This window comes from Hippopotamus amphibius, chromosome 8 (genome assembly GCF_030028045.1).
Source record: "Hippopotamus amphibius kiboko isolate mHipAmp2 chromosome 8, mHipAmp2.hap2, whole genome shotgun sequence".
Taxonomy (NCBI): domain Eukaryota; kingdom Metazoa; phylum Chordata; class Mammalia; order Artiodactyla; family Hippopotamidae; genus Hippopotamus; species Hippopotamus amphibius.
In genome coordinates, this window is record NC_080193.1 from 69333588 (window position 1) to 69361038 (window position 27451).

The following is a 27451-nucleotide window of genomic DNA, read 5'->3' on the forward strand; positions in this document are numbered from 1 at the left end:
CCATAAGTTAAGGGCCATTTATTTTTAGCAAAGGAAGCTTACCATCATCTATAATCTAAGTACATTACAGTCTGTTATCTTACCCTGGAAGAGTGTCCACTACTCTGTAAAATACTATTCCTATTCCCTTATTTCACTAGCTTACATACAACTTAAGTATTTTTGGCCAAATATATTAAAAACTGTACTATTAATGTAACTGTTCATAATAGTAAAGATAACTTACACTATTGAAAGCCAACTTAATATTCCCTGCATCTAATGTGGTTGATCTTTTAGTTGAACTGATTATTGCCACAAAGTCTTCAAAAGTAGTATTTACTTCAACTACAAATCCTTTATCCTAGAAAACAGAAATCTTGTTAATATTAATACACAAATCAAAGGAACACAGTATCATAAAAAATACAGCACAAAGTTAACAGCAAATATATTATTTACCTTTAGAATGTCTTTTATTATCTTCTTCTCATCATGATAACGTGCTTTAAGATCCTCAACATAAAACTTGAAAAGGTCAAGTGCAGTTGATCCTAATGAAAAAACTAAAGAAGTCAAAAGCTAGCTCTAATCAAAGAGCTGCAATTACTTTTTTGTTTATAAAACAAAAGAAAGCACCACCACCCCCATGCCCCAACACAACCACCTTTCCCTCTGGCCCATTCCAACTATCATAACTACATATTAGGAAAGAGAAAACTCTCACCCGGCTGACCAAGCATATTAGTGAATCTAATGTCAGAACTAATTGTTGGATACAATTCCATCCAAGATGACATAGAATGCAGTTGTCCATGTTCATGCAGTTCATCTAAAAATATCTGGGGAAGGGGACAAAAACAACAAACCCATTATATATTGAAAAGCTATCTTTGGGGACTTTAGAAATATTGGTAGAACATGAATGAAAATATATGTTAAAAACAGTAATATTTAAAACTCTTCTACCAATGTTATTAAATATGTTTAGAATACTTGCTCTTTGATCAAAGTAAAATCTGCCTTTAGGCAAAAAGCTATTTTGGATTTCAGAGAAAAAGACTGTTGAAAAGCTACCATTACCTTTCCAGGCTTCAGTTTACTGTCCCTTAAGACAGATCATCATTTCCAGTTTACAAACATATACACAAATAAAGTCAAAATACTGGATATTATCTCAAATGATGAAGCTAAAGAATGTGCATACACATTTACTGTAAAATATACTTTTTGTTTCTAAACATAATGCCTAATGTGTTATGGAGGATTTTTTATTTAATTTTCTAAGAGAAAGATATAGAATTTTACTAAAGCAATATGTACAGAGTTTGGGGAACTAGCATTCAACCCCCATGTCTGATTTAAAAACCTATTTCCTTTTATCCATATTACTACTATAACTTAAACCTAAATTTTTACATGCTCACTTTGTCTATTTTTTTCCTATTTGCCAGCTTTCAGGGCAACGTACTGGGACTTTAGTACTCAGCAATTTCCACATTTCCTGCTTCCTGAAATCCTTAGGTTGTTTAATTCTATAAATGTCCCTAAACTATGGCCCAAATTCTTATCCTAAAATTCCTACAACCTGCATGTTCAATACCATAGTTATTGGTCAAATGTAGCTTCTAAGTATTATAAAATATGGCTAGTCTGAACTGAGATGTGCCAGTAGTATATAACACAATGATTCTGAAGGTTAATTATCAAAATAAATTAAAAAAAATATTGGTTGCATGTTAAAACAATATTTTAGATACACTGGGCTAAATAAAAGTTGCTAAAATTAACTAATAAAATAAAATCATGTATGTGACATACAAATTTTTATTGGGTAGCACTGCTCTGAATGACACCAGACACGTATAACTCCACTTCTCTCCAAACGAGAATAAACGTGTCAATTCAGTCTCTATTTCCAAAATTCTTTTCTCAAACTTAGTTTCTATCCTTTTGTCCTTACCCTTCAACATAAATGGGAGCTTAACCCACCCACCCCTTCTGTGTGATCACGAAGGTTCCTCACTTACTCCCTCTTTTGAGTCCCTAAAATAGTTTAGAAATCATCTTCAGTGATGTTCTCTAGGATCTTGGAATCTACTCTATCATAACTGCTTTGCTAGTATTTGTTTCACTTCTAGGTTGCCAAGATCTGATTAAGTCACAGAATTTTGACACTGAATCCACTTCAGTAGTGAATCGCCTAACTTGAATGAAAATTAGAAATTACCTGAGATTTTTTTAAAAATATGAATTAAAATAAAGACATTTGTAATTTACTTTTTAAAAGTAAATTACACCAGATAACTTTTATGTGAATTCAGGTTTGAAAACCATTATGCTAAAACTGTATGGCTCTTACTCTCTTTTATTTACTAACCCCACCTTGGGAAGAAGAGAAGATGGAAAGCAAGTTCCTTCAAAGATGGCTGAGGCAGGTATTTCTCCTCCCCTTAGAGAAGGTTCCCAACTTTGACAATAATGACACTTTGGAGCTCGTAAACTTTTTTTGCGGGGATTGGGGGTGGGGTGGTCCTGCACATTGGAGGATGTTTAGCAATACCTCTGTTCTCTACCCAACTAGATGCTAGTAGTAACTTCTTGCCAAATCATGACCACCAACAAAATCACTAGTTGAACACCACTCACTGCCTCAGGCCAACTCAATAATATTTCTTTTCCCTCATCTCCTTCCTTCTTTCTGTCTCCTTATACAATGTTCATAATATAATACTCATATATATGCTTGAATAAACCTTCAAAGATTTTATTTAATAACAGAATACCCTATCCTTCAATTCTTTCTTCATTTTCTCCCTCTTGACTGGTTCTCTCTTATCAAGGAACAAGCCACACTCTTAACCCTAAACTTACTCTTGAACTACCTTGTCAAAACATCAGATAAAGGTCTAATTTTGCCTTTTTTACCTTCAGACTATTTGGCAACTCTTTAACTTTCCCTAGAAGTTGAAAGTGACTGAATATCTTAATGTTACATCTAACTATAATGCTTCCAAGTTTTATTTCATAAAGAATCTCAACATTTCCTACTTCTGGTAAATTATCTTGGGTGGTATTTCAACAAATCATGTGAAGAAATGGTAAAAACAAAACCACAGATTGTAGCCGCCCTCCCTGCCCTGAATGTGATTCATTAGGTCTCAGTGGGGTTCTGAGAGCCTACCTTTCTAATAACTTTCCAGGAGATAGCGATATGCTGGCATGTACTTAGAGAACTACCTGAAACCATGAGCTTTCTCTGCATGATTAGGGTAAGTTATCCCCATGACCACATTTCAGCTTGGAAGAAGCTGAAAGGGTAGTTTCTTTTAAAAACCAAGGATGCTGGAGTTCTACTCATCTCTTTCATTCAGCTCCTAAAAATTTAGTCACATTACCACAAGTAGCTACAAAGGACGCTAGAAAACTTAGATTTTAAGTTTAAAGAGCCATGTGCTCAGGAAGGGGAGAAGAGATTTTTAGGACGTTGATTAAATGCTCTCCTTATGAACCTTTTGCAATAGTTTAAAACAAGGAGACCTATAGGATAAAATACAACAAAAATTAGGAAATCTGGGTCACAGAAAATATAAGAGAAAGTACGTCAATACTGAAACTAGAGAACGTGGAGCAGAAATCAATATAAAGGCCACAAGCATTTTTTTGCTAAGCCTAAAATATGGCTTTACATCAGATTAGGATGTGTCTGGCATGGTTTCTGATTACTATTGATATAACTGGTGTTAGCATGTTATACTGGTTTTGCTTCATATATTCAGCTCAGCAGCTTTCCTCTGCTACTATATTTCTTTTAAAAGGTACATTTACAACTTAAAAGAGACCTACTGAATCAAATTCTGGGGGTGAGGTTCAACAATCTCTGGTTTTAACAATACTCTGAATGATCCTTTGGATAAGACAAAAGGAAACCATCAAGAGTAGTAAATGTCTTTATGGAATGAAGACTGCAATAATGCTATTGGCTGTGGCATTTAAGATGATTAGTGATCTCTGGCACCATAAGCCCTCTAAGTGACTCTGATGAATGCTAAGTTTTGAGAACCACTGCCTTAGGAGACGACAATGTGCTCTACGCTAAACCAAAACAACTGTTCTTTCAAGAAATAAAACTTATTTAAGTCACTGTAACTGAGCACTTACCCAAATACAGTGTTTAATGAAAGAGACCCAGTAATTAAAACATGGCAGAGATCCAAATTCTGGCTCCACTACTAAGTAGCTGAATTTGGGCAAGTCACTTCACCTCTCTAAGCCCATTTCCTTACCTATACAAATTGACATAACAACAATAGTACCTACTATCATAAAATAAGGCTGTCATAAAAATTAAGAGGTTATAAATTTTAAATGTATAGCAATAAGCCATCAATTAATGCTATTATTATAATTATTGAAATGGAAATTTGGTGAAATACAAAATGCAAAAATTCATTGCTCCGTGACAGTCGCCATTACTGAGAGAGTAAAAGTGATACTTGGAGGACAAAATAAGCCACTGGCCTATATAAAGAACATGTAATTTTAGCTCCTCTGTATAGTGTTTAAGAACTGTGACCCATCCTTAAAATTATACCACAGCATTCCCACGGTTCTTTAGAACCTAAAAATCAGTTAGTACTAATAACTAATCACACATATTCTATTTTCAGTCCTCTCTCATGCTATCTATTCCTCTTTCCCAACTGAAACCTTACCTATCAGTGCTCACTTTAAATACCAAATCTGCTACAGCCTTCTACATTCCCCTAGCCGGAAATGGCTACTATCCCTGAATGGATTCATAACTAACTACAGAACTTAAGAGTTAAATTTGTATGGATCCTCTGCAAAGCCCAAGTTAATGATCTGAGATCAGGATTCTTAAAAATTGTTTACATCTCTATTAAAGGTCATTAACCATATTATACAATTAAGCTAGAAGACAGAGCTTTTAAAATTACCTGAAAAGATTCTCTGTTTTTACGCTGTCGTCTCCTTTCCCGAAGCAAACTCTTCTGTTTTTCTTCTTCTTCTTCCTTTTCTAAGGCCCGAATGTGTTCTTCAAAGCAAATTAACGCATCTTCTTTATCCATGTCTAGAATTTTTCAGTTAAAAAATTAAAATGTCAAATATTACTAAGGAAAGCAGTTTATTTAGTTGCATTAACTCCCCACAAAATTCAAATTCGCTTTACCAAAATACTTATATTTAAACTCAAACATGAGGACATCCCTGGTGGTGCAGTGGTTAAGAATCTGCCTGCCAGTGCAGGGGACACAGGTTTGATCCCTAGTCTGGGAAGATCCCACATGCCACTGAGCAACTAAGCCCGTGTGCCACAACCACTGGGCCCATGACCTGCAACTACTGAAGCCTGTGCACTTAGAGCCCATGCTCCACAACAAGAGAAACCACCACGAGAAGCCCGTGCACTGCAATGAAAAGTAGCCCCCACTTGCCGCAACTAGAGAAAGCTCGCAAGCAGCAACAAAGATTCAATGCAGCCAATAAATAAATAAATGTAATAAAAACCAAAAAAAAACAAACAAACCAAAACCACCTCAAATACGTCTTTCAATCATCTAAATAGGAAATATTTAAGGAAAAATTTTCTTTTATTTATAATTTTCTAAAAATCTTTTTTTCGGGGGACGGGGGGGGGGGGTGGTGCCCACGGCAGGTGGCTTGTGGGATCTTAGTTCCCCAACCCACAGATCAAACCTGTTGCCCCCCCACAGTGGAAGAGTGGAGTCCTAACCACTGGACTGCCAGGAAATTTCCACATGGAAAATTTCAAACAGACCTCATTAAAACATACTCCCCGAATCTGAGGATAAAACAAAGACAATACGTATAAGTAATGAAAATAAAACTTGTGATAAATTCACCAGCAAAATCAGAATTACTCAAGGAGTTTTTCAAAGTATAGAATTCTAGGCCCTCCCTCAAACCCAATGAAGTATGGTATTCAGAAGCATAATCAAGAAAGCTGTAATTTATTTTATTTTTTATAAATTTCCATTTTATTTTGTTTATTGGCTGCATTGGGTCTTTGTTGTAACACACGGGCCTTCTCTAGTTGTGGCGAGTGGGGTGCAAGGGCTTCTCATTTTGGTGGCTTCTCTTGTTGTGGAGCATGGACTCTAGGCACATGGGCTTCAGTAGTTGCAACACACGGGCTCAACAGTTGTGGCTCACGGGCTCTAGAGCACAGGTTCAATAGCTGCAGTGCATGGGCTTAGTTGCTCCATGGCATGTGGGATCTTCCTGGAGCAGGGATCAAACTTGTGTCCCCTGCACTGGCAGGCAGATTCTTAACCACTGCGCCACCTAGGAAGTCCCAAGAAAGCTGTAATTTAAAAAGCAACTAGGTAGGTCAGAAAAAGAACTTGGGGAAGCTTACTGTAAGATAATGCTAATGCATTTTTTGTCTTTTGCAAGCAAATCTCTAAAGTCATTACCTCAAAGAGGACAGCATGAGTAAAATGTGGTTATTAATTTGGTTCCCAATAAGTCACAAAAATGGCAAAGGACAACTTCAGGCTTGATGTAATAAACGTATTTTAAGAGTATCTGATAAAGCTAACTTCAGATTTGGGGGAAAATATTTTTGTACTGAATCACAAAACTCAATTAGAAGGAAATATCCTATTTGGAAAGAAAGCAGCTTTTCAGGGATGGACAATTATGTAAAATTCAGTTAGTGATCTCATAAAAAAAAGTGACCATTCTTTGCTGCTGACTGGACAACTTTTAAAAAACTGTTCCTTCCACTTAGTCTTCATTCTTACTCTGTAATTCCTCATCTTCTGCAAAAGTTGGATTATCCATCAGGTACTGCTGGGCTTCAGACCAAGTAGTAGAGTATGTCACGTTAGCCATGTTGTCAAGTATGTTTTTTAAGGCTTCCCAATTTCTCTTTCGTAACTGCTTTGCTTGCTCCTAGATCAAAAACATGAATATATGTGTTTTGAAGTTCACATAAAGTATGACCTATAAACTGCAATTAGTGAAGGTTTCTTCACATTCTAACTAATGTGTAAGTTTCAAATGTTACCCATTTACTTTTAATATCAACACTCTTTACCTTTCCAGTGCTCTTGCCTAACTGCTTGGCTCTTACCCTCAATTTTTTAATTTTTTTTTAACCTCTCTTCTAAAGCTGGAATCTGGAACTCCCCCTCCCCTCTCCCAACACCTTGCAAAATCTCTTCCCATAACTATGCGTTGTAGACACTGTCCAAACAAAAGACACTTTCAGCTATGTTCAAATTTTTGTTAATAATACTTAAAACACTTCTGTAAGTCTCTTAGGAGACCAGATAACGTACAACTTGGTGCGTAACAAAACAGACATGAGCAAAAAACTAAATGTATTTGTAGCATAGTATTTTAGTGTTTTAAAACACTATGCTACAAATACATTTTAATGGTAGCAATTACATATTACTGCCATTCTTGTAAAATAATCATAAATAAATGCCTTATAAGCAAAAATACTGAGTATTTTTTAAAACCAATGACCTAAAAATTTTTTTTCACAGTGGGCATAAAAGAGCCAATTAATGACAATCTAAGTATCAGTTGTACAAATCTCTACCTACTATGTTCACATCAGTACTTATTATTATAGGAGCTATTTTTAAACCTAACATCTAATAAAAAGATCTGCTGCACCATATAAATGAGATAAACCAACAAAAATGAACATATTATAAAGTAACTCCTAAACAGAATGAAGAAACATCTTGTTTAATCTATAAACACCAATAAGAGTAAATAATACCTTTTCTTTTTTTGAAAGAAAGAATAAAACATCTTCATAGATTTCAAGACGATCACGTTCTGATATTGCATTCCAGACTTCCATCTCTCCAAACATTTGCTCTGCTTTTCTATTTGTTAAAAAGATTGTTACTCTATATTATACCATAAAATTTTTAAACCATTTAAATTTTACTCTAAATGTAATACCACCCAAATGAACACTCTTTTGCACTCTTAAATTTATGATTGTATTATAAAGGAAAACTTCTGGATAATTAAGGAAAAAAACAAAATAGCTTAGGCCTTGATTTCTCCTTTAAAGATAGAGGGGATAATTCCAACTGAGTAATGTTTTATAGTTAAGACTACCTCTATTTCTTAGGGTAGCTACAGAGACTACCAATCTGCCCATGGAACTAAATTATAGACTTCAATAAACTGTAAGAAATTTAGTTAACAGATAAAATAGCACTATTTAAAGAAATGAGTTCCTCACTAAGGCTTTTCTGACAGAGTGAAGAAAATAAGAAAACATATAGGGAAAATGAACTTAATAACTTATTGCAAAGATGTGAATTACAATTTTAAATAATAAAGCACTCCAAAATGAAGAATGCTATATAAATTTTCAAAAATGATATATATAATGAAAATAGCCTATTTCTACTCCACAAATAAAAAAAAATTGAATTCTTATATTAAGGAGAAAGAAGTCAAGCTTTCATTATTAAATGAAGTCTTTCTCCCTTTTTTGTTATAGTCCCTAATTAATAACTCAGTAATTCTATAAATTCCACATTTAACTAATGATTTATCTTTTACCTTATCAAACTCCAAAATTCATAATCATTTAGCTTTATTTAATGAGCATCTACTCTGGATTAGTTACTGCACTTGGCAAAAAGTATGACACAGAAACAGTACAGCAAGCATATACCATGATCAGTAAAAATCTTACTTGTATCTAGTTGTGGAAGTCATTTTCTCATGATTTTCAAGAAAACGCTGAAAGGATTCCTTAGCCTCTTTGTATTTGGATCTTGCTTCTTCTTTTTCTTCTTTCTCTGTCTGGACTTTATAAGCATTAAAGGCCTGCTTTTTTTCACTCAGCTTTGCTAAAGCACTAAATAGAAAAATATCATATAAGAGTAAACGAAGGTAGTAAGATGATCATGTTAGCACTCTGAAAAAATTAATTTCATTCACAAATTAAGAAAATTTCAGTAAGTTATTAAAGATAGGAAATGATTACAGAAAGTAATTTCTACTTTAAAAATAATTCTAATATCTATAGCAGGGTGCCCAGATTGTATGACAAGCCTTTTAACTTTTTTGGTTCTTATCAGACATAAAGCAACTCTGTTATTGGTACCCAAAATAACAGAAGACCATGGGAATGAAAAGTTACATTATTTTACATAATTTAAATGTTCTAGGCTCGCTTTGCTCAAAGTGAAATGTAAACAAAAAATTCAAAGTATTACCTGTATCGTGGATCATTAATGATCATTTTCATAGCTTGTTCCCATGAAGCATTAGATGGTACCCGCTGAAAACCATTTAATGAAAAGTTAAAATTTCACACAGATATAGTAAGTCATACAACAGAGAACAAAGTATAATACTCACTGCAAACATCAAGCACTTCCATTTGCAGGAGTTTGAAAAAAAGGTGTAAAAAATAATTTATTTGAAGCAAGGCAAATCTGTGTAATATATCTACAGACTAAAAAGAAAAACTGAAATTTAAATCAGGCCATGAATACTTTTTCTTCAGACTACTGATCAGAAGACAACAATTTTTATGAATAAAAGACCTTATATTAAATTAAATACTGAGGTGGAATGTGCTGTATAAGTACCTTACACATTCTTTTTGGTTGAAAGTCAGTTTCACAAAGTTAAAAAAAAAAAAAGACAACTTTAGTTCATTTTCAGTCACAGCCATTTATAAGATTAGCATTTTTAATAAAAGCATTAAGATATTAATTGCATTAAAGGGTAATTTCATTTACTAGATATGTATTATATGTCATACAAAAATCTATAATATAAATACCTTTTCTTTCAATAATTCTTTAAATGCTTGCTTTGCCTCCTCCTTTGTATTCCAAGTATATGTTTTTTTTGCTGGTTGGCTTTCTTCCTCCTCTTTTTTGGGAGTAAAACTAGAGAGAAATTTATACATTGTATTTATAATTCAAATAAAACACTTGCTTCATTTAGGAAAATAATGTTTTAATTATTACTTGTTTGTTGTTGAGGTAAACAAATTAAACTTAGTGACAAGTTTAGAATAAAGTCTCCTATATGAGACACATTTAATGGAACATAATGAAATAAAAGTAGTATAGTTTTTTCTCTAACAGCTGGTTAAGACCTTGCACAAAGGCTAAAATAAACATTTACAACTACAACATTAGTTTCACTAGTCCACAAGTTAATACTTTCAAATGGCTTATAAAACTTACTCAATGTCCTCACTTTAGTGTCTTAATAACAGGATTTGGGCAAGTGTGCATAAAATATAAAAAAGATGTAGAGGTCTAAATTGGGGCTGGCAAACTATGACCAACCCACGGGCCTTATCCAGCCCACTGCCAAATTATAGCTTTATTGGAACATGGCCCTGATCAAGAGTTGCATATTGATTACGGCTGACAGTGCACTACCAGAGCAGAACTGAGTCACTGTGACAGACTATATCACCAACAAAACCAAAAGTATTTATTCTCTGAATGTTTACGAAAAAGTCTGCCGAACACTGATCTCAGAAAGAATTACCCAAGAATCATCAACTGTACTTGTCTGAGGGATCTTTATGAAAAAGTTGTATTATCATGTATAATATAATCATGTATAAACATTATCATTTCTTCCTTTTCAGAAGAGAATGCAGGAAAAAACAAAAAAAAGAAAAATAAACAAATCCCATCCCCCACCTTTAAGATGAATGCATAGGTGAAGATTCTGGAGTACATACTAATAAAAAAAACAATTAATTCATACCCCCTGAATTAAGTAAGTTTACTTTGCAATATTTATTTAAAATTACCAAAAATACTGTAAAGAGTACAACCAAAAATTACTAGCTGTAAATGACCTATGTCAAAGTAATCAAAATCAAATGTTTATTATACTGAATCAAACAGTATATAAGGAAACAAAAAAGCAGAAAACTGTAAAAAAAGGAAAAAAAATTGTGAAAAAACATGATTAAGTATGAAAAGATGTAAAAGAATATTATTCAAAAAGGACTAAATGTCTATCAGTAGAACACTTAATGTATACATAAATAATAAAATAATATGCCACCAGTGAACATGATAGGGAATGGATCTCTACTGATGTAGATGTCACTGATATATATTAAAAATTTTAAATATGGACATATTTTATTTGCACATATTTTTAATACACTGACAAAAAAGGCAGAAGGATATAATTAAAATGTTAACTATCACTCTTTTATGCCTCCAAATACACTATATACATATTTTTTTAAATTTCTAAACATCAAAAAAATTATAAAGCTATTTTCACTTTGGAAAATGCACATTAAAAATAAACAAATTTGGACTTCCCTGGTGGCAACAGTGATTAAGAATCCGCCTGCCAATACAGGGAATATAGGCTCGAGCCCTGGTCCAGGAAGATCCCACATCTAAGCCCATGGAACAACTAAGCCCATGCGCCACAACTACTGAGGCTGTGCTCTAGACCCCAAGAGCCGTAATTACTGAGCCCATTGCCACAACTACTGGAGCCCGCACACCTAGCGCCCATCCTCTGCAATAAGACAAGCCCAAGCAATGCAACGAAGAGTAGCCCCCGCTCACCACAACTAAAAAATGCCTGCGCATAGCAATGAAGACCCAACAGAGCCAAAAAAAAAAAAAGTAAATAAATTTTAAAAAAATTTAAATAAAGTTTATAAAAAGGGGTAGGGAGGTGAAAGCAATATACTTAAATATTAAGACAGGTGATTGTATTTGGATCTTGACATCATGATTAACATTTTCTTATATATATGTAGCTATCTCTAAAGTCAAAAAGCATAGCTCACGGTTACTTTTTACAGCTGTATAAAGCACAGCCATATGAAATATTACTAGATCATAGGGTACATACAAACTGTAAACTTTGAGATGCAGCTATTTGGCCTTATTAAAAAGTTGTACCAATTTAACCTAATGGTTTTCCTGTACACCATTCAGTGTTATCTCGACTTTCATCTACTTGATTTTTGGTTGGTTGTTCCAATACCAAACTATAGCAACTTCCCTGCAGTGCTGTTGTGCTAAGCCCTATTTCAGGATGAAATAGAAAGGAAATCAGTAATTCTGATCCTGTCTTTATTTAAAATTTTATTAATCATGGAGTTTCTGCACTGATTTTGATTTAAAATACTGCATTTTGACCACTAAGGTTTTTGGCACTCCTTCAAATTTGTCTCTCACCCTATCACCAGCTCTGCTTCCTAAACTTGTGCAGATTAGTTTCGCAACAGTTTGAGAGCATGATCCCACAAAACTCAATCTCAAAAATTATCCATTAACTGAAAGCCTATGTTTTGATTCTCAAAAAATTTTTAAACACTTAATGGCCACCAACTAAACCAGCAATTTTTTGTATTAATGAAGTCTGATACTGATTTTCAGAAAACAAGTTACTAAACTTACTCAGCTACAGTTTCTTGCTTAGATGTTTCTTCTCCAGTATTACTAGACACCTCACTTTGATCCTGAACAGCAGGGGTACTAGTAAGTTGTGCTTGTTCTTCAGTCGAAATTGTTACTGTATTTTCATTATCTACAACAGTAGCAACAATCGAAGTAACCTCAGGCTCAGGAACAACTGGAACAGTTCCACCGACAGTACTAGAAGCAGAGGTGGAAGCACTGGCATTGGCTGCAGCAGCAGCTGCTGCTGCTGCGGCTGCTGCTGCAACAACAGCAGCTGCTGCTTCTGCAGCAGCCATGGTGCTCATTGTGGTTGGAATTTCTGTTGTAGGAACTGGGGCTGTTGATGTTGTGGTGCACTCTTCCTGTTTACTATATATTTAAAAAAGAGAAAACTGGTCAGTTCATTACAAATAATCACAAAGCCAAATAAAATTAAATTATGAAATCAAATGAATAAGAGAAACTACTAAAAGAGAAAAACGGCATTGCTGCCAAACTATTAACCCATTCAAAAAGATTAAAACCACAGTATGAAACTGATTTACTTTAATTCAGCAAACATTTGTGATAATGTATGACAGGCACTCATGCCAACAATCTGCATTCCTAAAAGTCCAGTAACTATTTTCATTTACAAAATGTCCATTCACATTGTATTATGACATAAAATTTGACCTATATCACAAATTTCTTTAAATTTTATCTATTTCATCTATTTACTCAGGAAAACCTGAGTAAAAGAAGATTTATATTGATATGATACTTCATCCACTCCCAAAGTAATTCAAATCAAATCTTGGACTTTTCTGTAACAGTTTTATTTGTGAAGGATGTAGTCCAAATTAAAATAACCGTCTAGCAAAGCACCATGTGTGTATCTTGAGTAAACATCTCTTTCCCTGCCCCAAATCCTCTAGAGACATCAAACTATCAGGGCTACCATGTTAAATACTATTTATATAGACAGTTAAAACAAGGATGTTACAGGAGACACTAAATTTGTAAATATGTACTAATGTCCAAAATTGCTTACCTGCTTTCTTCAGCTTTGATCATTGCTATTAAAGAGAAAAAAGAAAAGTTACATACTACATAGTTTTTAAATACAACCACTGAAAACAGACTCTACAAGGAGATAAAAGTTCTGTACAGTAAGATTTAATTTACCAGCCTTTACAAAAAAAAAAAAAAAATTCACTACATTTATACAGCAAAGGCTCTGTAAGTTCCAGGGCAGCAATTAAAGAATAAAAACAAATTTAAAATAACAGCTGGTTTTAGGAAAGCTTCTTCCCACAATGCTACTTTCTCAAAGGATGTTCGCTACTACTGTTAAAACTCCCTGAAAGTATCTACATAATTCTGGAATAAAACAGTATTTTCCCCAGGGATAAGACTACTTGATTTTTTTTTCTTTTTTAAAGATACTAAATTCAAACTGGGATCGAATGTGTGTTATTGAAATTCCAGCACATATATGCTAGCATTGACAGGTAGGTAGATAGTTATGCACACCAACTATTTGTAGTAGGGTTATATCAGAAATGAGCTTGATATTTCTTATGTGAATGAACTGGGAATCTACCTATCTACAATCTTATTATTAGCCAATGCTAGTATAGAAGTATAAATTGAGCTTTCAAAATCTGCACTCAATATTTCAACTTTCATTCTAGTTAAAGTAAATTTTTTTAGGTGTAACAAAGATATCTCATTTATTCAGCATTATTAGGGAATGAGGTGCTCCATGTAAATAATAATATAAGCTTAACTCTATGAAAACATTTTTAAAACATTCCCTTTTAAAGGAAATCTGTTTAGGATAGCTGACAAAACATACTAAAGGGGTTATCATTACTAATTAACAAATTTTTCAGATACAAAAGATCATCCAAGCTAATGAGGTGACACAGGAAAAAGGTAAATAAACCTAAGACTAGTGCCTTTAAGAAATCTTTATTCCCTCTTTCCTGTCAGATGTCATTATATGTTGCAGACTACTTTATTAGCCCCATTCTCCTACAATCTGTTGCTTCTAGCCTGACAGTTTATGATACCAGATTCTATTAGAAGTGAGAGTAAAAGAACTAAATTCTCAATTCCTACTCTTAATCTCTGCTCTTTTAAGCCCTAGGTTTTATATTAAGGTAGTATTTCTAGATTTTCAGGGATATTCTGAATAGTTAAGGATGTTGGAAAATTCTCCTTTTGTAAGTGAGGCACTGTTTTTTATTTACTTTGATTCTCCCATAATAAACATAAAGGCTATTTTGCAATGTTGTGCTAAAATAAAAGCAGCATTAAATGCAGAGCCTGACAACATATTAACGAAATTTAGAGTTCAAGGTTCTCTGCTATCTGCTGAGTTAAGTCACATATTCCATGTATGCACCAACACTCACAGCTGTTTTTGGAAATATTGTGTATGATGTCTTTGCTCAATTTTTCAACAGTAAATGATGTTTTTTATTTGAAAAAGAAACTCAAAGTACAAAGTTAAAAGCTACAAGCTCATTTATAATATAACCCTTAAATGAAAGGAATTCTCTGAATTAGAGATTTCTCACTGCAGATTTATCCAGTTATGGTTAGTGATCATTAGTGACATACTCTAAAAATGTTAAATAATGACAGAAAATGAATTATCAAAGCAGCTCACCATGCAGGTTTGATTTTGTAATAAGACTTCCAGCAACAATGGTATTCTGGTATCCTAGTTTCAGTGGAATCAAATCAAATAAAAATCTATTTAAAATCTATAGAACTGAGGTCTAGAGCAACAAGAAAATAAGAGCCCATAAAACTGTTACACCATTTAAAACGTTCTAATCACTTAATTTAAAAAAATAAGGCCTTTGTTTGAACAATCCTATTTATGAAGGACTGTTTAAATGTGAATGACATATATATATAACATTAAAAATTATTTTTTCCTGTTTTACCTTCAAGATCTTCAAGTTCTTTAGGTTTGGCCCAGCGGGATTCTTTTGTTTGAGAATTGTAATAGTAAGGCTTTCCAGAGTCAGATTTGTACTCCTTCCAAGGGCATTTAGATAGAAGTTGCTAAAGCAAAAAAAACAAAACAAAACAAAAAAAAAAACCACTTCAGTTAACAGTAATATACTTAGCATCTTTCATCACTCACATCACTGTTTTTCCTACATATTATCAACCCATACAATTCTAAAGCTTGCGAGATGGTGATAATATAAGCTACTAACTGTAGGATATTACTAACTGATGTTATTTGAATATATTATGTTTGTCTAAAGTAATGTACCTATAAGGGGCAGAGACAAGATTCAAAACCAGGTCTAAATGAATTTCAAATCTTATGTGCTCTTGCCATTTACAACCCACCATAGGTAAAAACTACCATCCATATTTCACAAACAGGTTTCTGAAATACATAAAAGTTGGGAGAAAGCAAAATCTGTTTTGGTCATGCTTAGAAAATTTCAGTTTTTATAAGCTATTTATTACAAACCTATATGAAATACCTTATGTAGGGAAGAAATATAAGTATGATACTTAAAACCTAATATACAGAATCTGTTAGGGTAGAATGAGAATGCTATTGAGAACTCAAATCCAGTCAGTGTCTTGGGCAAGTATCTATGTCAGTATTGGGATAAACAAAAAGTTTTATCATCTGCCAACTTCCCCTCCCAAGTACTGATGTGCTATATTTATAATTAGTGTGGTGGCCTGGAAAATATATTTACCTCCTCAAATTCTTAATTAAGAGGTGGGAAAAAAAGACACGCTGCCAACTAGGAAAAACTTTCAAGTATAGCTTTGAAATGCCAGATCAACTCTTACTTAGGACTCCAGAGTTCCTAATTAAACCACAGGTAATACTGCTTACTTAGTTTGTTCCTTCAATCTTACTTCCGTATCTGTATATTTTGAATGGTAAAATTTACAACATAAAATGAAATATATATATAGTTGGGGGGGGTATTTTCCAAAGAGACAATTTCCCATCCTAAAAGATGGAAGTATTTGTATTTCTAATTTAACTGCATCTCCATTACCCTAGCCCCATTATATAAGAACCCAGTAGAGACCTGAAATTACTCAGGTTTCCTATAAAGAGGAAAACAAAGAGCAAGCAGAGAGAGAGAGAGTACTTCTTTATCCAATTTGTTCTTTTTTTTTCTTTTTTTCTTTCATTGAGGTATAGTTGTTTTACAATGTTGTATTAGTTTCTACTGTGCAGAGAAGCCAATTTATTCTTTAAATACCTTTCTTAAATTGATACCACTTGACAAAGGTCACTGAGAAGGGGTAATAATCAGTACATAAAATTTGTCTGCCCATAGAAGGGAATGAACTTTTTGTCTTTTTGCTGTTTGGTGTGACTATATAAACCCTTTCTTCCTCTGAATGCCTTTGTAGCATCCTTGTCTGATGCTATGAAGCAGTACTATTCTTTGGAAAGCGAAATACCCAACAAAGCCTAAAAAGAATTAAAAAAAAAAGATTCAATCTATTTAACCTCTAAATTCCAGTCCTCAAACTTTTACCTCAGCAGGAGTTTTAAGATCATCTGGTTTCTCCCAAGTAGACTGTTTTGTTTCAGTATTGTAGTAGTAGGTCCTTCCATCAGGCGATTTATGTTCAGTCCACATTGATTTCTAAAGAAAAATAATTATAAAAAGATTTATATTATTTAACAGTTCCACTGACAGTAAATATAAGTATCATTAATTTCAAAGTAATATATGAAGAAATTAAAAGTATAAAATGGGCATACTTTGACAGTTATTCAGAGTAATTGATTAATGCAAGTAGTGAGGTAACTGAAAACAGAATATTTTAAAAGTACTTCAAAAGTGGCATGGATCAATTCAGGTTTTAGGATCTCTCACCATTCTACAGTCTCAGAATTATAAGGATATGACTGCTTATAACTACTACACATAAGACAATCTTTCGGCAACACAAATCTATGCCTTATGGATAAAAGAGAATATATGAACGAGATGCTAAGGTAGTATAGGTGGATTGACCGTGAACTCAACAACTTTAACCCAAATATTTACATCAAGTTGGATAAAATTCTAAATTGACATGACATAAAGATGCAGCCATCAAAATTAGAAAGGGTGCCTTTGGATGACAATCAGAACTAATAATCCATAAGGTGAAATTTAGCAGGGATAAAATGTGAATTCAAATGCTTCAACACAAGATGAGTAAGATAAAGTTTTACATGAAACTAGTCTGATACAAAATATAAATCCACTAATGGGGTCCAAAAGAACTATGAAGAACCTACTAAAAGTTGTTGGTAAGACCTCAAGTATCAATAGACACATACCTCAAATAACGGTTGGTTAAGAGTTTTATAAGGTCACCATATACATGCATGTGCACAAACAAAAAAATAATAAAAGGGGCTGGGAGAAAACTCTGAGAGATGATAGATGTCTATGGTCTTGGTGATAGTTTCATAGATGTGTATTTATTCCCCAAATCATCCAGTCATACACATTTAATATGTACAGCTTTTCATATGTCAATCATACCTTAATAAAGTGGTTTTTAAAATTTAATTTTACAAAGAACCATGAATGAATGAATTACCGGATGAGATCAAAGGTACTTAAGCCCAGTTCTGGGAACCAGATTTTTCTGATGGTAACATACTAAAGTATGCTAAAAAAAAAAGTTATAAAAATGATCTATACCAAATTTCTTCAAATCTAAAACAAAACACTGTTGTACGTTCCTCTAAGAAAGGAAAGGTAAAATCACTGTCAAACCATCACATTTTTTACCCCTCAGATTTATGTAAAACTCTTTGAAAGGATTTATTCTTAGACTTTGTTTTTATCCCCATCACTTCTGTGAATACATAAAAAGGAAAATAGGCAAATAAAATAGTTAATCCATTCCTTAAACTTTACACCGAGAAACACATACCCAAGTTGCTAATGTCCATTATCTTTCCACACAATATCATCCATTCCCTGCTGCATATCAAGAATTCTACTAGCAATGGAGCATTTCTTAAAAGCTAAACAAAACAAGCCATAAAATGACTGAAAACCACTGCTACTGGTTCTTAACTTTCTTCTTACCTATTTAAAACTGGCCTACCTTTCTTCCCTCCTTATCAACTTTACTGAGTAATGGTACAGATCTACTTTTGATTTCTGCTTTGGGAATGTGGCTAAACACATGTGATTCATTGCTTTTCCTACTCTCTAACCATAATCATTTTATTCCTAGCTGATAAAAGAGTGCTGTGCCATTATTTCTAGGATTTTCTTGAAAACCACTGACATTCAATCTTCTGATGTTGGCACTTTTGCTGTTCAGTCATGTACAACTGGGCAATAACTGCTGCCTGGAGAACGAAGATCACAGGACATCATGGGTGATAGAATGCATTCCCATTTCAGATGTGTTAAATGTTGAAATATGCTAATTGAAAACTAGATCATTTGAGGAACATTTGCAAAATATGGGGATGGAGGAAAAGAAAAGATGACTTAAGGAGGACATAAATCAATGTAATTTTAACAAATGTAGATGAGGTAGGATGATTACTTTCTATAACTTCTGAGAAGAGAACTAGAGTTATGTGAAGGAATTACAGATAGCCATTAGAATTCAAAGAAAAGGACCTGACAAAATTTGGGCTGTTGAAGAACAAAATGTGGCCCCTCCTATAAAGGCTCGTTAAGTCCATTCTGTAAATAGTCTGACACGACCATTTACAGAATCTTATAGCATGGATATCTGAATGACATAGCAGGATATTTAGATAATTTCAAAGGTATATTTAAATTCCTTAGCTTGTTCTAGCACCTTTGCAGAATATTGACAACTGTAATCTCTGTGGAGCAGACATTAAATAACTGCTGAGAAATATTTAGCTTGCTGTTATTCACCCACTTTAACATCTTGTAATGAAGAAGTGATGTAGTAAGAGGCATATATGGAAGATTGTTCAATTGTATGGGTAATGTTTTATTCCATAAATTAAATGGTGTTAAGGTAGATAAAAAGGTTTGTAGTTCTTATTTAAAAGAAAAAAAAAAAAAAAAAAAAACCAACTCCGTAGCATCTCAGGATGGCACTAACTAAAAAGAAATCTATAAGTTCCAAATTTATATTTAAACTTCCCAAGTCACATTTGCTAAAAGGGTATCAAGGAAAGAGGAAGTTCACCAGAAATAAACATTTGAGATAATGGAATGAAAAAGAAAGGGACTATGTACACTTGAACCAAAAAACAGGAAGAGAAGTATACAAACTAGTAAAACAAACAGTAAGCAATTTAGTATTCACTATCTATTACTTTATCTGAATTTTACAACTGTACTATATATAAGGCAGATAAGACCATTATCCTCATTTTACAAATAAGAAACCAAGGCTTAGGAGGGCTAACAACTTGCTCATAGGGATTCAGGAAATAAATGATAAAACTAGAACAATTCAGTAATTTCTGCCTCTAAAACGACACATTTTACCCACCCTGAAATACTGTTTCAAGCTTGTATTCAGGGAAAGTCTATCAACAAGAACAGATAAATTCCTAGCCAACTACTGAATATTAAGCCCTGTACTAACTGCTTTGCATCAATTATCAGTTAATTCTTTTAAAAACCCTATGAGACAGGCACCATTTATTACCCCAGGTTTATAGAAGAGAAAATGGAGCACAAGAAAGTAAAGTAATATGCCCAAGGTAACAAACCTAGCTTAAGTTCATTACAACAACACTGTCCCAGTCCTAACTATGGATAAGGGCTTCAACTCTTTGTATCAATAGAAATGGGATCATTTCAGACAGGACTATAAATTCTGCACAAATGTCTTAAACAATACGTCAAATTTACTTATAGAAGTCAATTTTGGAGTGGAAAAAGTAATTTATCTGATAAATTTACAAATATATCTGAATGTTGAGTGTAAGATGAAGAGCGGCATAAAACACGTATCAACAACTAACAACTGGAGAGTTACCTTCATAGGATAAAATATGACCTATGCAAGTAGTTATTAAGTACTGATAGTCATATTAGCATAGTCTATTCATAAAACTCATTTTCCTACAAAATTACTATATATATATTTTTTAAACATAAGACCTCTCCAAAGCAAAAAGCAAATGCTACCTATCAAAGACTTAGACTGTCTTTGCAGAACTGGGAAAAACCTAACAAAGACTTAAATGTATATTCTAAATGAGCCAAAGCCAGGACATTACTTTTAACCTTAAGGTTGGCTGCTTTGGGGCACTGCAGGAGTTATGAAGATATTCATTGCTTTGGAACCTTAGTATTACTCTGCACTTTTGTCACAGATGACATCATTCCCAAATCTATTTTCTTACCGATATATTTATTGCACTAATAAAAAACTGACACAAATGGCAGTTCTGGGCAATCAACCAAAAGTTAACATTTTTACAGATGATAAACTCAGAGTATAGGTCTGCAAAACAAGGGAATAAAAAATCATTACCCTTAACATACAAAAATCTGTTACAATCAGTAAGAAAAAATCTAATGGAAATATAAACATGGCCACTAACAGAACTCAATACAGATAATGCAACTGGATGTTCAACTTCATGAGTAAATCAAGGGACTTCCCTGGTGGCCCAGTGGTTAAGAATCCGTCTGCCAATGCAGGGGACATGGGTTCAATCCCTGGTCTGGGAAGACCCCACATGCCATGCAACAACTAAGCCCATGTGCCACATCTACTGAACCTGGGCTCTAGAGCCCACAAGCCATAACTACTGAAGCCCACATGCCTAGAGGTGGTGCTCTGCAACAAGAGAAGCCACTGCAATGAGAAGCCCGCACACCGCAATGGAAAAGTAGCCTCCCTCACAGCAACTAGAGAAAGCCCTCGTGCAGCAATGAAGACCCAATGCAGCCAACAAATAAACAAATAAAAATTAGTAAATCAAGAAAGTGCATATTAAAATGAAATGTTCTGTTCATCAGATGAATGACAAAGACCACTGGTATGCAATGTTATAAAAAAGGGTGTGAAGAAAAGGTCACTCTCATGCTACTGTTGGGAACAGAATTAGTATTATTTCTCTGAAGGGCAATTTAGTAATTCTTATCAAATCAAAAAAGCAAACATAACCTCTTGATCCTGAAAGTTTCACTCCACAAAATTCCATTTGTATAGCTACAAAGATGTACAAGGATATTCTCTACCAGATTACTTATAATGGTGAAAAATTAGAGATAATTCAAATAACCACCCAATGATAGTTCAATTATGGTCCATTCATACTACAAACTCTTATACAGATCTATTTTTAATATAATTAAAAATGTCTAAGATGTAGTGCTAAATAAAAAAGTAAGACACTGTAACACAATGTAGTGACACAATATATACTGAAAATATCTGAGAGGCAAAAACAAAACAAAACCAAAAAACTCCCCAAAACCTGGGTATAAGGAAAACAAATGCACATATATAATAAGAGACCTATTATCAAGACAGCTAATAATACTTTTCAGGTTCAAAAAAGCTAGTCAACAACTTGGTTGTGAATAAATTCAGTACAAACTCAAAACAAACATTTATACAATGTATAAATCTCAACTGAATGAAACTGAAAGAGAAAAAAAAATGACTAAATCTATAAACACCAAGATAGGTAGAAAAATCCCCTCACTACTCTAAATACAGAAAATAACCATAGACACAGAACAGATTCACAATCAATTTCAAAATCTAGAGGAAATGATTTCTTCCCAAATTACTTTACCAAAATTCACCCAGAAGAAACATGTCGCACTCGAATATTCCAATTACCACAGATGCAACTGAAAGATAGCTAACCAGATGATTTTATAATAGAACTCTGTGTAACCTTTAAAGAACAGAGGGTTACAATAGAGATGAAAAGCTCTTTATCAGTAACAAAACTCAATAGAAAAGGTATCAAAAAAGAAAAGCAGGCAATGTTACTTATAAATATAAATGGAAGAATTTAAATAAAATATCAGCCAACAGAATCCTACAATGTATACACTGTGACAAAAGAGAATTTATTGTAGAAGTGTAAGGTAGTTCAATATTGGGAAATCCATAAAAGAACGTACTTCTATTAACAAATTGAAAAAAGAAAACACCACATGATCACATTAATAGACCTGGTATGATCAAATTACATCCTGAAAATCACAATTCACAACCCTTTAAAAAATAAAAATAAAAACAAGAAATCCTCAAATACAATAAAAAGAAAAAAATTTAAATGATGATTTATCAAAGACCAATAAATATTATTCTAAAACCACATCCTTTAAAATCATGATCAAAACATGAGTCTGCAATCACTATAATGGAATCAATACAGTATGGCAAGAAAACTAAATGAGTGGTATTCAGACTGGGAAAGAGATCAATTCTCTTGCCTTTACTGCTAGACTCAAATGAAATCTAATTAAAAAAAACTATTCTAATTATCCAGTGACTTTGGTGATATACCTGGCTATAAAATAAATATACAAAAATTTTTGAATGACAATAACTAGCCTGTAATAAAAATGGGAAAAATATTCTATTTACAACAAATATTTTATTTACAAGATAAAAATAAAAATAACTATGATAACTGTCTGCCCCACCTAAATAGAATTTAAAGCAAAACCATAACGGGAAAAGTGGGACTTGTTATATTGATAAAGAGGTAACAGATAAAAAACTTATCCTCAACATATATGCATTTATTCACAACTGAGCCTTGAAATACAGAGCAACAACAGAAAAATATGGGAAAGATGACTCATCTCTTCAAGTTAAAGATTTTAATATACACCTCTTCTTAGTTAGAGCAAGCAGATGAAAGATATGCCAAGACAAAAAAAAAAACCAAAATAACTTTAAATTATCAGCACAAAAAATACTCCTAAAATTGGTCTTGACATAGAACATAAATGAAGCTTTAACAAACTGCAGAAAATCAACATCTTATAGACTGTGTTTTCTGATTATAATACAAAAAGGTATGCCTTATAAAAAATAAGTCTCTCAAAGGCATGATCAATGAAAAACAACTGATAGGATGGACTTAATTAAAATTAAAAACTTCTGCTCTGCCAAAGACAGTTAAAAGAATGCAAAAAGCCACAAATAGAAATTATCTGCAAAAGACACATCTATTAAAGTACTGTTAACCAAAATACATAAAAACTCTTTAAACTTAACACTAAGAAAATGAACCCAATTAAAAAATGAGTAAAAAATCTGGACACCTCAATAAAAAAAAGACATAGACAAAAGAAAGCATATGAAAAGATGTCCAACATCATACATTATTACAGAATTGCAAATTAAAATGAGATGCACCACACATCTATTAAAACACCAAGAAAATCTAAAACACCGACAATACCAAATGTTAGTGAGGATGTGAAGTGACAGGAACTCTCATTCATTGCTGGTGGGAAGCCAAAATGGTACAGCCATTTTGGAAGACAGGCTGGCAGTTTCTTACAAATATAAATGCACTCTTACTATAAGATCAAGCAATCGTGCTCCTTTATATTTACCCAAATGAGCTGAAAACTAAGTCCACACAAAAACCTGTACATGAATGTTTTAGCAGCCTTATTCATAATTGCTAAAACCTGGTAGCAACCGAGATGTCTTTCAGTAGGTGAATGGATAAACAAACTGTGGCACGTCCAGACAACAAAATATTATTCACCTCTACTATAATTATTTTGTTATTCAGTGCTAAAAAGAAATGAGCTATCAAAGAAAAGAAATGGAGAAAACTTAAGTGAATAAAGCCAATCTGAAAAGGTTACATACTGTATGATTCTAACTACATGACATCAGAAAAAGGTAAAACTGGAGACAATAAAAAGACCAGCGGTTGCAGGGGTTGTTGGGTGGAGGTGGGGAGAGGGATGAAGAAACAGAGCACAGAGGATTTTTAGGGCTGTGAAACTATTCTGTATTACACTATCATGAGGGATACATGTCATTAAACACTTGTCAAAACTCACAGAATGCGTAACACCAAGAATGAACCCCAATGCAAACTGGACTTTGGGTGATAATGATGTGTCAAGGTATGTTCAACAATTGTAGCACCACTCTGGTGAGAGATGCTGACAGCAGGGAAGGCTGTGTGTATGTGGGAAAGGGGGTATTTGGGAACTCTCTACTTTGCACTCAATCTAAAATTTCTCCAAAAGACAAAGTCAATATCAAAAAAAAAATCCTGCTTCTGGAAACCAAGAAAAACAAACCACTTAATGCCTAGTAAGTAAAGAAATCAAATGAGGGAAAAAAAGAAAACAAGATATTGTGAGCTGAATGACAACAAAAACCCTTTATGTCAAAACTTAAGCAACACTGTTAAGGATGTCTGAAAACCAGTGAGCTAAGGACTCAAGAAGCCAGAAAAAGAGCAAGAGAGGAATCAAGAACAAGTAAAGATGACAACAGAAATGAATTACCCTCTCCCCTCTTCAAAAAAAAAAAAAAAGACAACGACAGCTATTATGATTTCTAACTCGATGCTAAACAATTATTAAACCTCAATAACACAGATAAACATCTGGGAAAAAATGAAATTATTAAAAGAAACTGAAAACTAGAATAGCCCAATAACCATTAAGGAAATTGAAACAGTAATTCAAAACCATTATCCTCAAAAACTATTAGATCCAAATTAAACTTTGAAAGCTGTTGCACACTAAAGAAAACCATCCACAAATCAAAAAAAGACAACCTACTGAATAGGAGAAAATATTTGCAAATGATATGACCAATCAGGGGTTAATAACCAAAACATAAACAACTCATACAACTCAACATGAAAAAAATAACCAAAGACTTGAATAGACATTTTTCCAAAGAGGAAATGCAGATGGCCAACAGGCACATGAAAAGAGATGCTCAACATCACTAACCAATCATCAGGGAAATGCAAATCAAAATCACAATGAGATATCACCTCACACTTGTCCGAATGGCTATCATCAGAAAGAAAGCAAGTAACAAATGCTGGCAAGGATGTGGAGAAAAGGGAACCCTTGCAAATGTTGGTGGGAATGTAAATTGGTGCAGCCACTGTGGAAACCAGTATGGAGGTTTCTCAAAAACCTAAAAACAGAACTACCATAACACAGAGATTCCACTCCTGGGTATATATCCAAAGAAAATAAAAACAATAATTTGAAAATATACATGCACCCCAATGTTCACAGCAGCATTATTTACAATTGCCAACATAAGGAAGGAATCTAAGTATCTATCAACAGATGAATGGATAAAGATGTGATACACACACACACACACACACACACACACACACACACACAATGGAATACTACTCAGCCATAAAAAAGAATGAAATTTTGACATTTGCAGCAACATGTATAGACTTCAAAGGCATTATGCTAAGTGAAATACGTCACGCAGAGAAAGACAAATACTGTATGGTATCACTTACACGTGAAATCTAAAAAATACAACTAGTGAATATAACAAAAAAGAAGCAGACTCACAGATACAGAGAATAAACTAGTGGTTACCAGTGGGGAGAGGTAAGAGGTGAGGGTCAATACAGGTGTAGGGGATTAAGAGGTACAAACTATTACATATAAAATAAGCTACAAGGATATATAGTACAACATGGGGAATATAGCCAATATTTTACAATAACTATAAATGGACTATAACTTTTAAAAAATATAAATCACTATACTGTACACCTGTAACTCACATATTATACAGCAACTATAATTTTTAAAAAAAGTATTAGAGCCAGTCAGTTTTTAGTTGTATTCTATCAAGCATTAAGAAATACGTTATTTATTAAGTTGTTCTAAGAACCAGAAAAGAGATTATTGTCAAAAACAAAAACCCCCAAAAAACCTAAAAAAGACACTAGCAAATTGAATTCAGAAGAAATTAAACACACATGTGCATATATACATACCACTAAGCACACACAATGAATAACTAGGGTTCATGTTAGTAATATAAAGATGAATGTCAGAAAACTTTCACACTAACATGAAAAAAAACATTGAAGAATTTAAAAAATAAGTACATACTGAACTCTATCAGCAAACCAGGAATAGAAGAGAGCTTCAACTTAATATAGATTGCATACCAAAAAGCTATATTAAACATCATATTTAATGCAGAAGGTTTAAACATAGTCCCTTTAGGAGAGAAAAGACAAGATTTGCTACCATTCACCACAGCACTAGAGGTTCTGCCTGATACAATAACAGCAGACACAAATAGGAGGATCAGAAGACAAGCCAAAACTGTCATTTGAGGGCAGAAGTATTACAAAGAATACTCATTAAGCAACAAGAGTTCAACAAGCCTGCTGGATAAACACATAGAAAAATGATAATAGCACAACAAATGCAAAATGGTCCCAAATCTTACACAATATCTATAATCTAACAGAATGAAGAATGCACAAGCCTTGAATGGAGAATATTTAAAACTCTATCATAAAACAGACTTAAAAGAAAACCCAACTACAGCAGTTGGCCCTCTGCATTCTTGGATTCAACCAACCACAGACTGAAAATATTTTAAAAATTCCAGAAAGCTCCAAAAAGCAAGACTTGAATTTGCTGTAATCTAGCAACTTTACACAGCATTTACATGTTATTATTGTACTGTTTTTGGTGTTTCTGTGTTTTGCAAATTACTGCCTTTTTAAAAAATTGAACATTTGTGGAAGCACTCTGTCCAGCAAGGCTATTAGTACCATTTTTCCAACAGCATTTGCTCACTTTGTGTCTCTGTGCTACATTTTGGTTACTGTTAAAATATTTCAAACCTTTTCATTCTTGTATTTGTTATAGTGATCTGTGATCAGTAAGGCTCAGATGGTTAGTATTTTCTCACAATAAAGTATTTTTAAATTAAGGTATATATGTATTTTTTTTTAGACATAACGCTATTGCCCACACTTAACAGACTATAGTGTAGTATAAACATAACAATAATATGCACTGTGAAACCAAAAAACTCGT

General features: G+C 33.3%; 1 protein-coding gene across 8 annotated transcripts in view; it reads right to left on the reverse strand.

Moving 5' to 3' along the window:
* The window catches only part of PRPF40A (pre-mRNA processing factor 40 homolog A), a 55541-nt gene that overhangs the window by 6691 nt on the left and 21399 nt on the right, over positions 1-27451 (reverse strand). For 2 of the 8 annotated variants that reach the window (XM_057746223.1, XM_057746219.1), the window contains exons 6-19: positions 16961-17071; positions 15374-15494; positions 15091-15144; positions 13465-13489; positions 12429-12800; positions 9806-9914; positions 9231-9295; positions 8705-8869; positions 7766-7874; positions 6771-6921; positions 4941-5074; positions 707-821; positions 442-533; positions 227-343 (exon numbers count right to left, since the gene is read on the reverse strand). In XM_057746223.1, coding sequence (XP_057602206.1) covers positions 227-343; positions 442-533; positions 707-821; positions 4941-5074; positions 6771-6921; positions 7766-7874; positions 8705-8869; positions 9231-9295; positions 9806-9914; positions 12429-12800; positions 13465-13489; positions 15091-15144; positions 15374-15494; positions 16961-17071 — 1740 coding nt within the window. Of the gene's footprint in view, positions 1-226; positions 344-441; positions 546-706; positions 822-4940; positions 5075-6770; positions 6922-7765; positions 7875-8704; positions 8870-9230; positions 9296-9805; positions 9915-12428; positions 12801-13464; positions 13490-15090; positions 15145-15373; positions 15495-16960; positions 17072-27451 lie in introns of all 8 variants that reach the window. The other 6 variants (XM_057746222.1, XM_057746217.1, XM_057746225.1 and 3 more) reach the window with 3 other exon arrangements.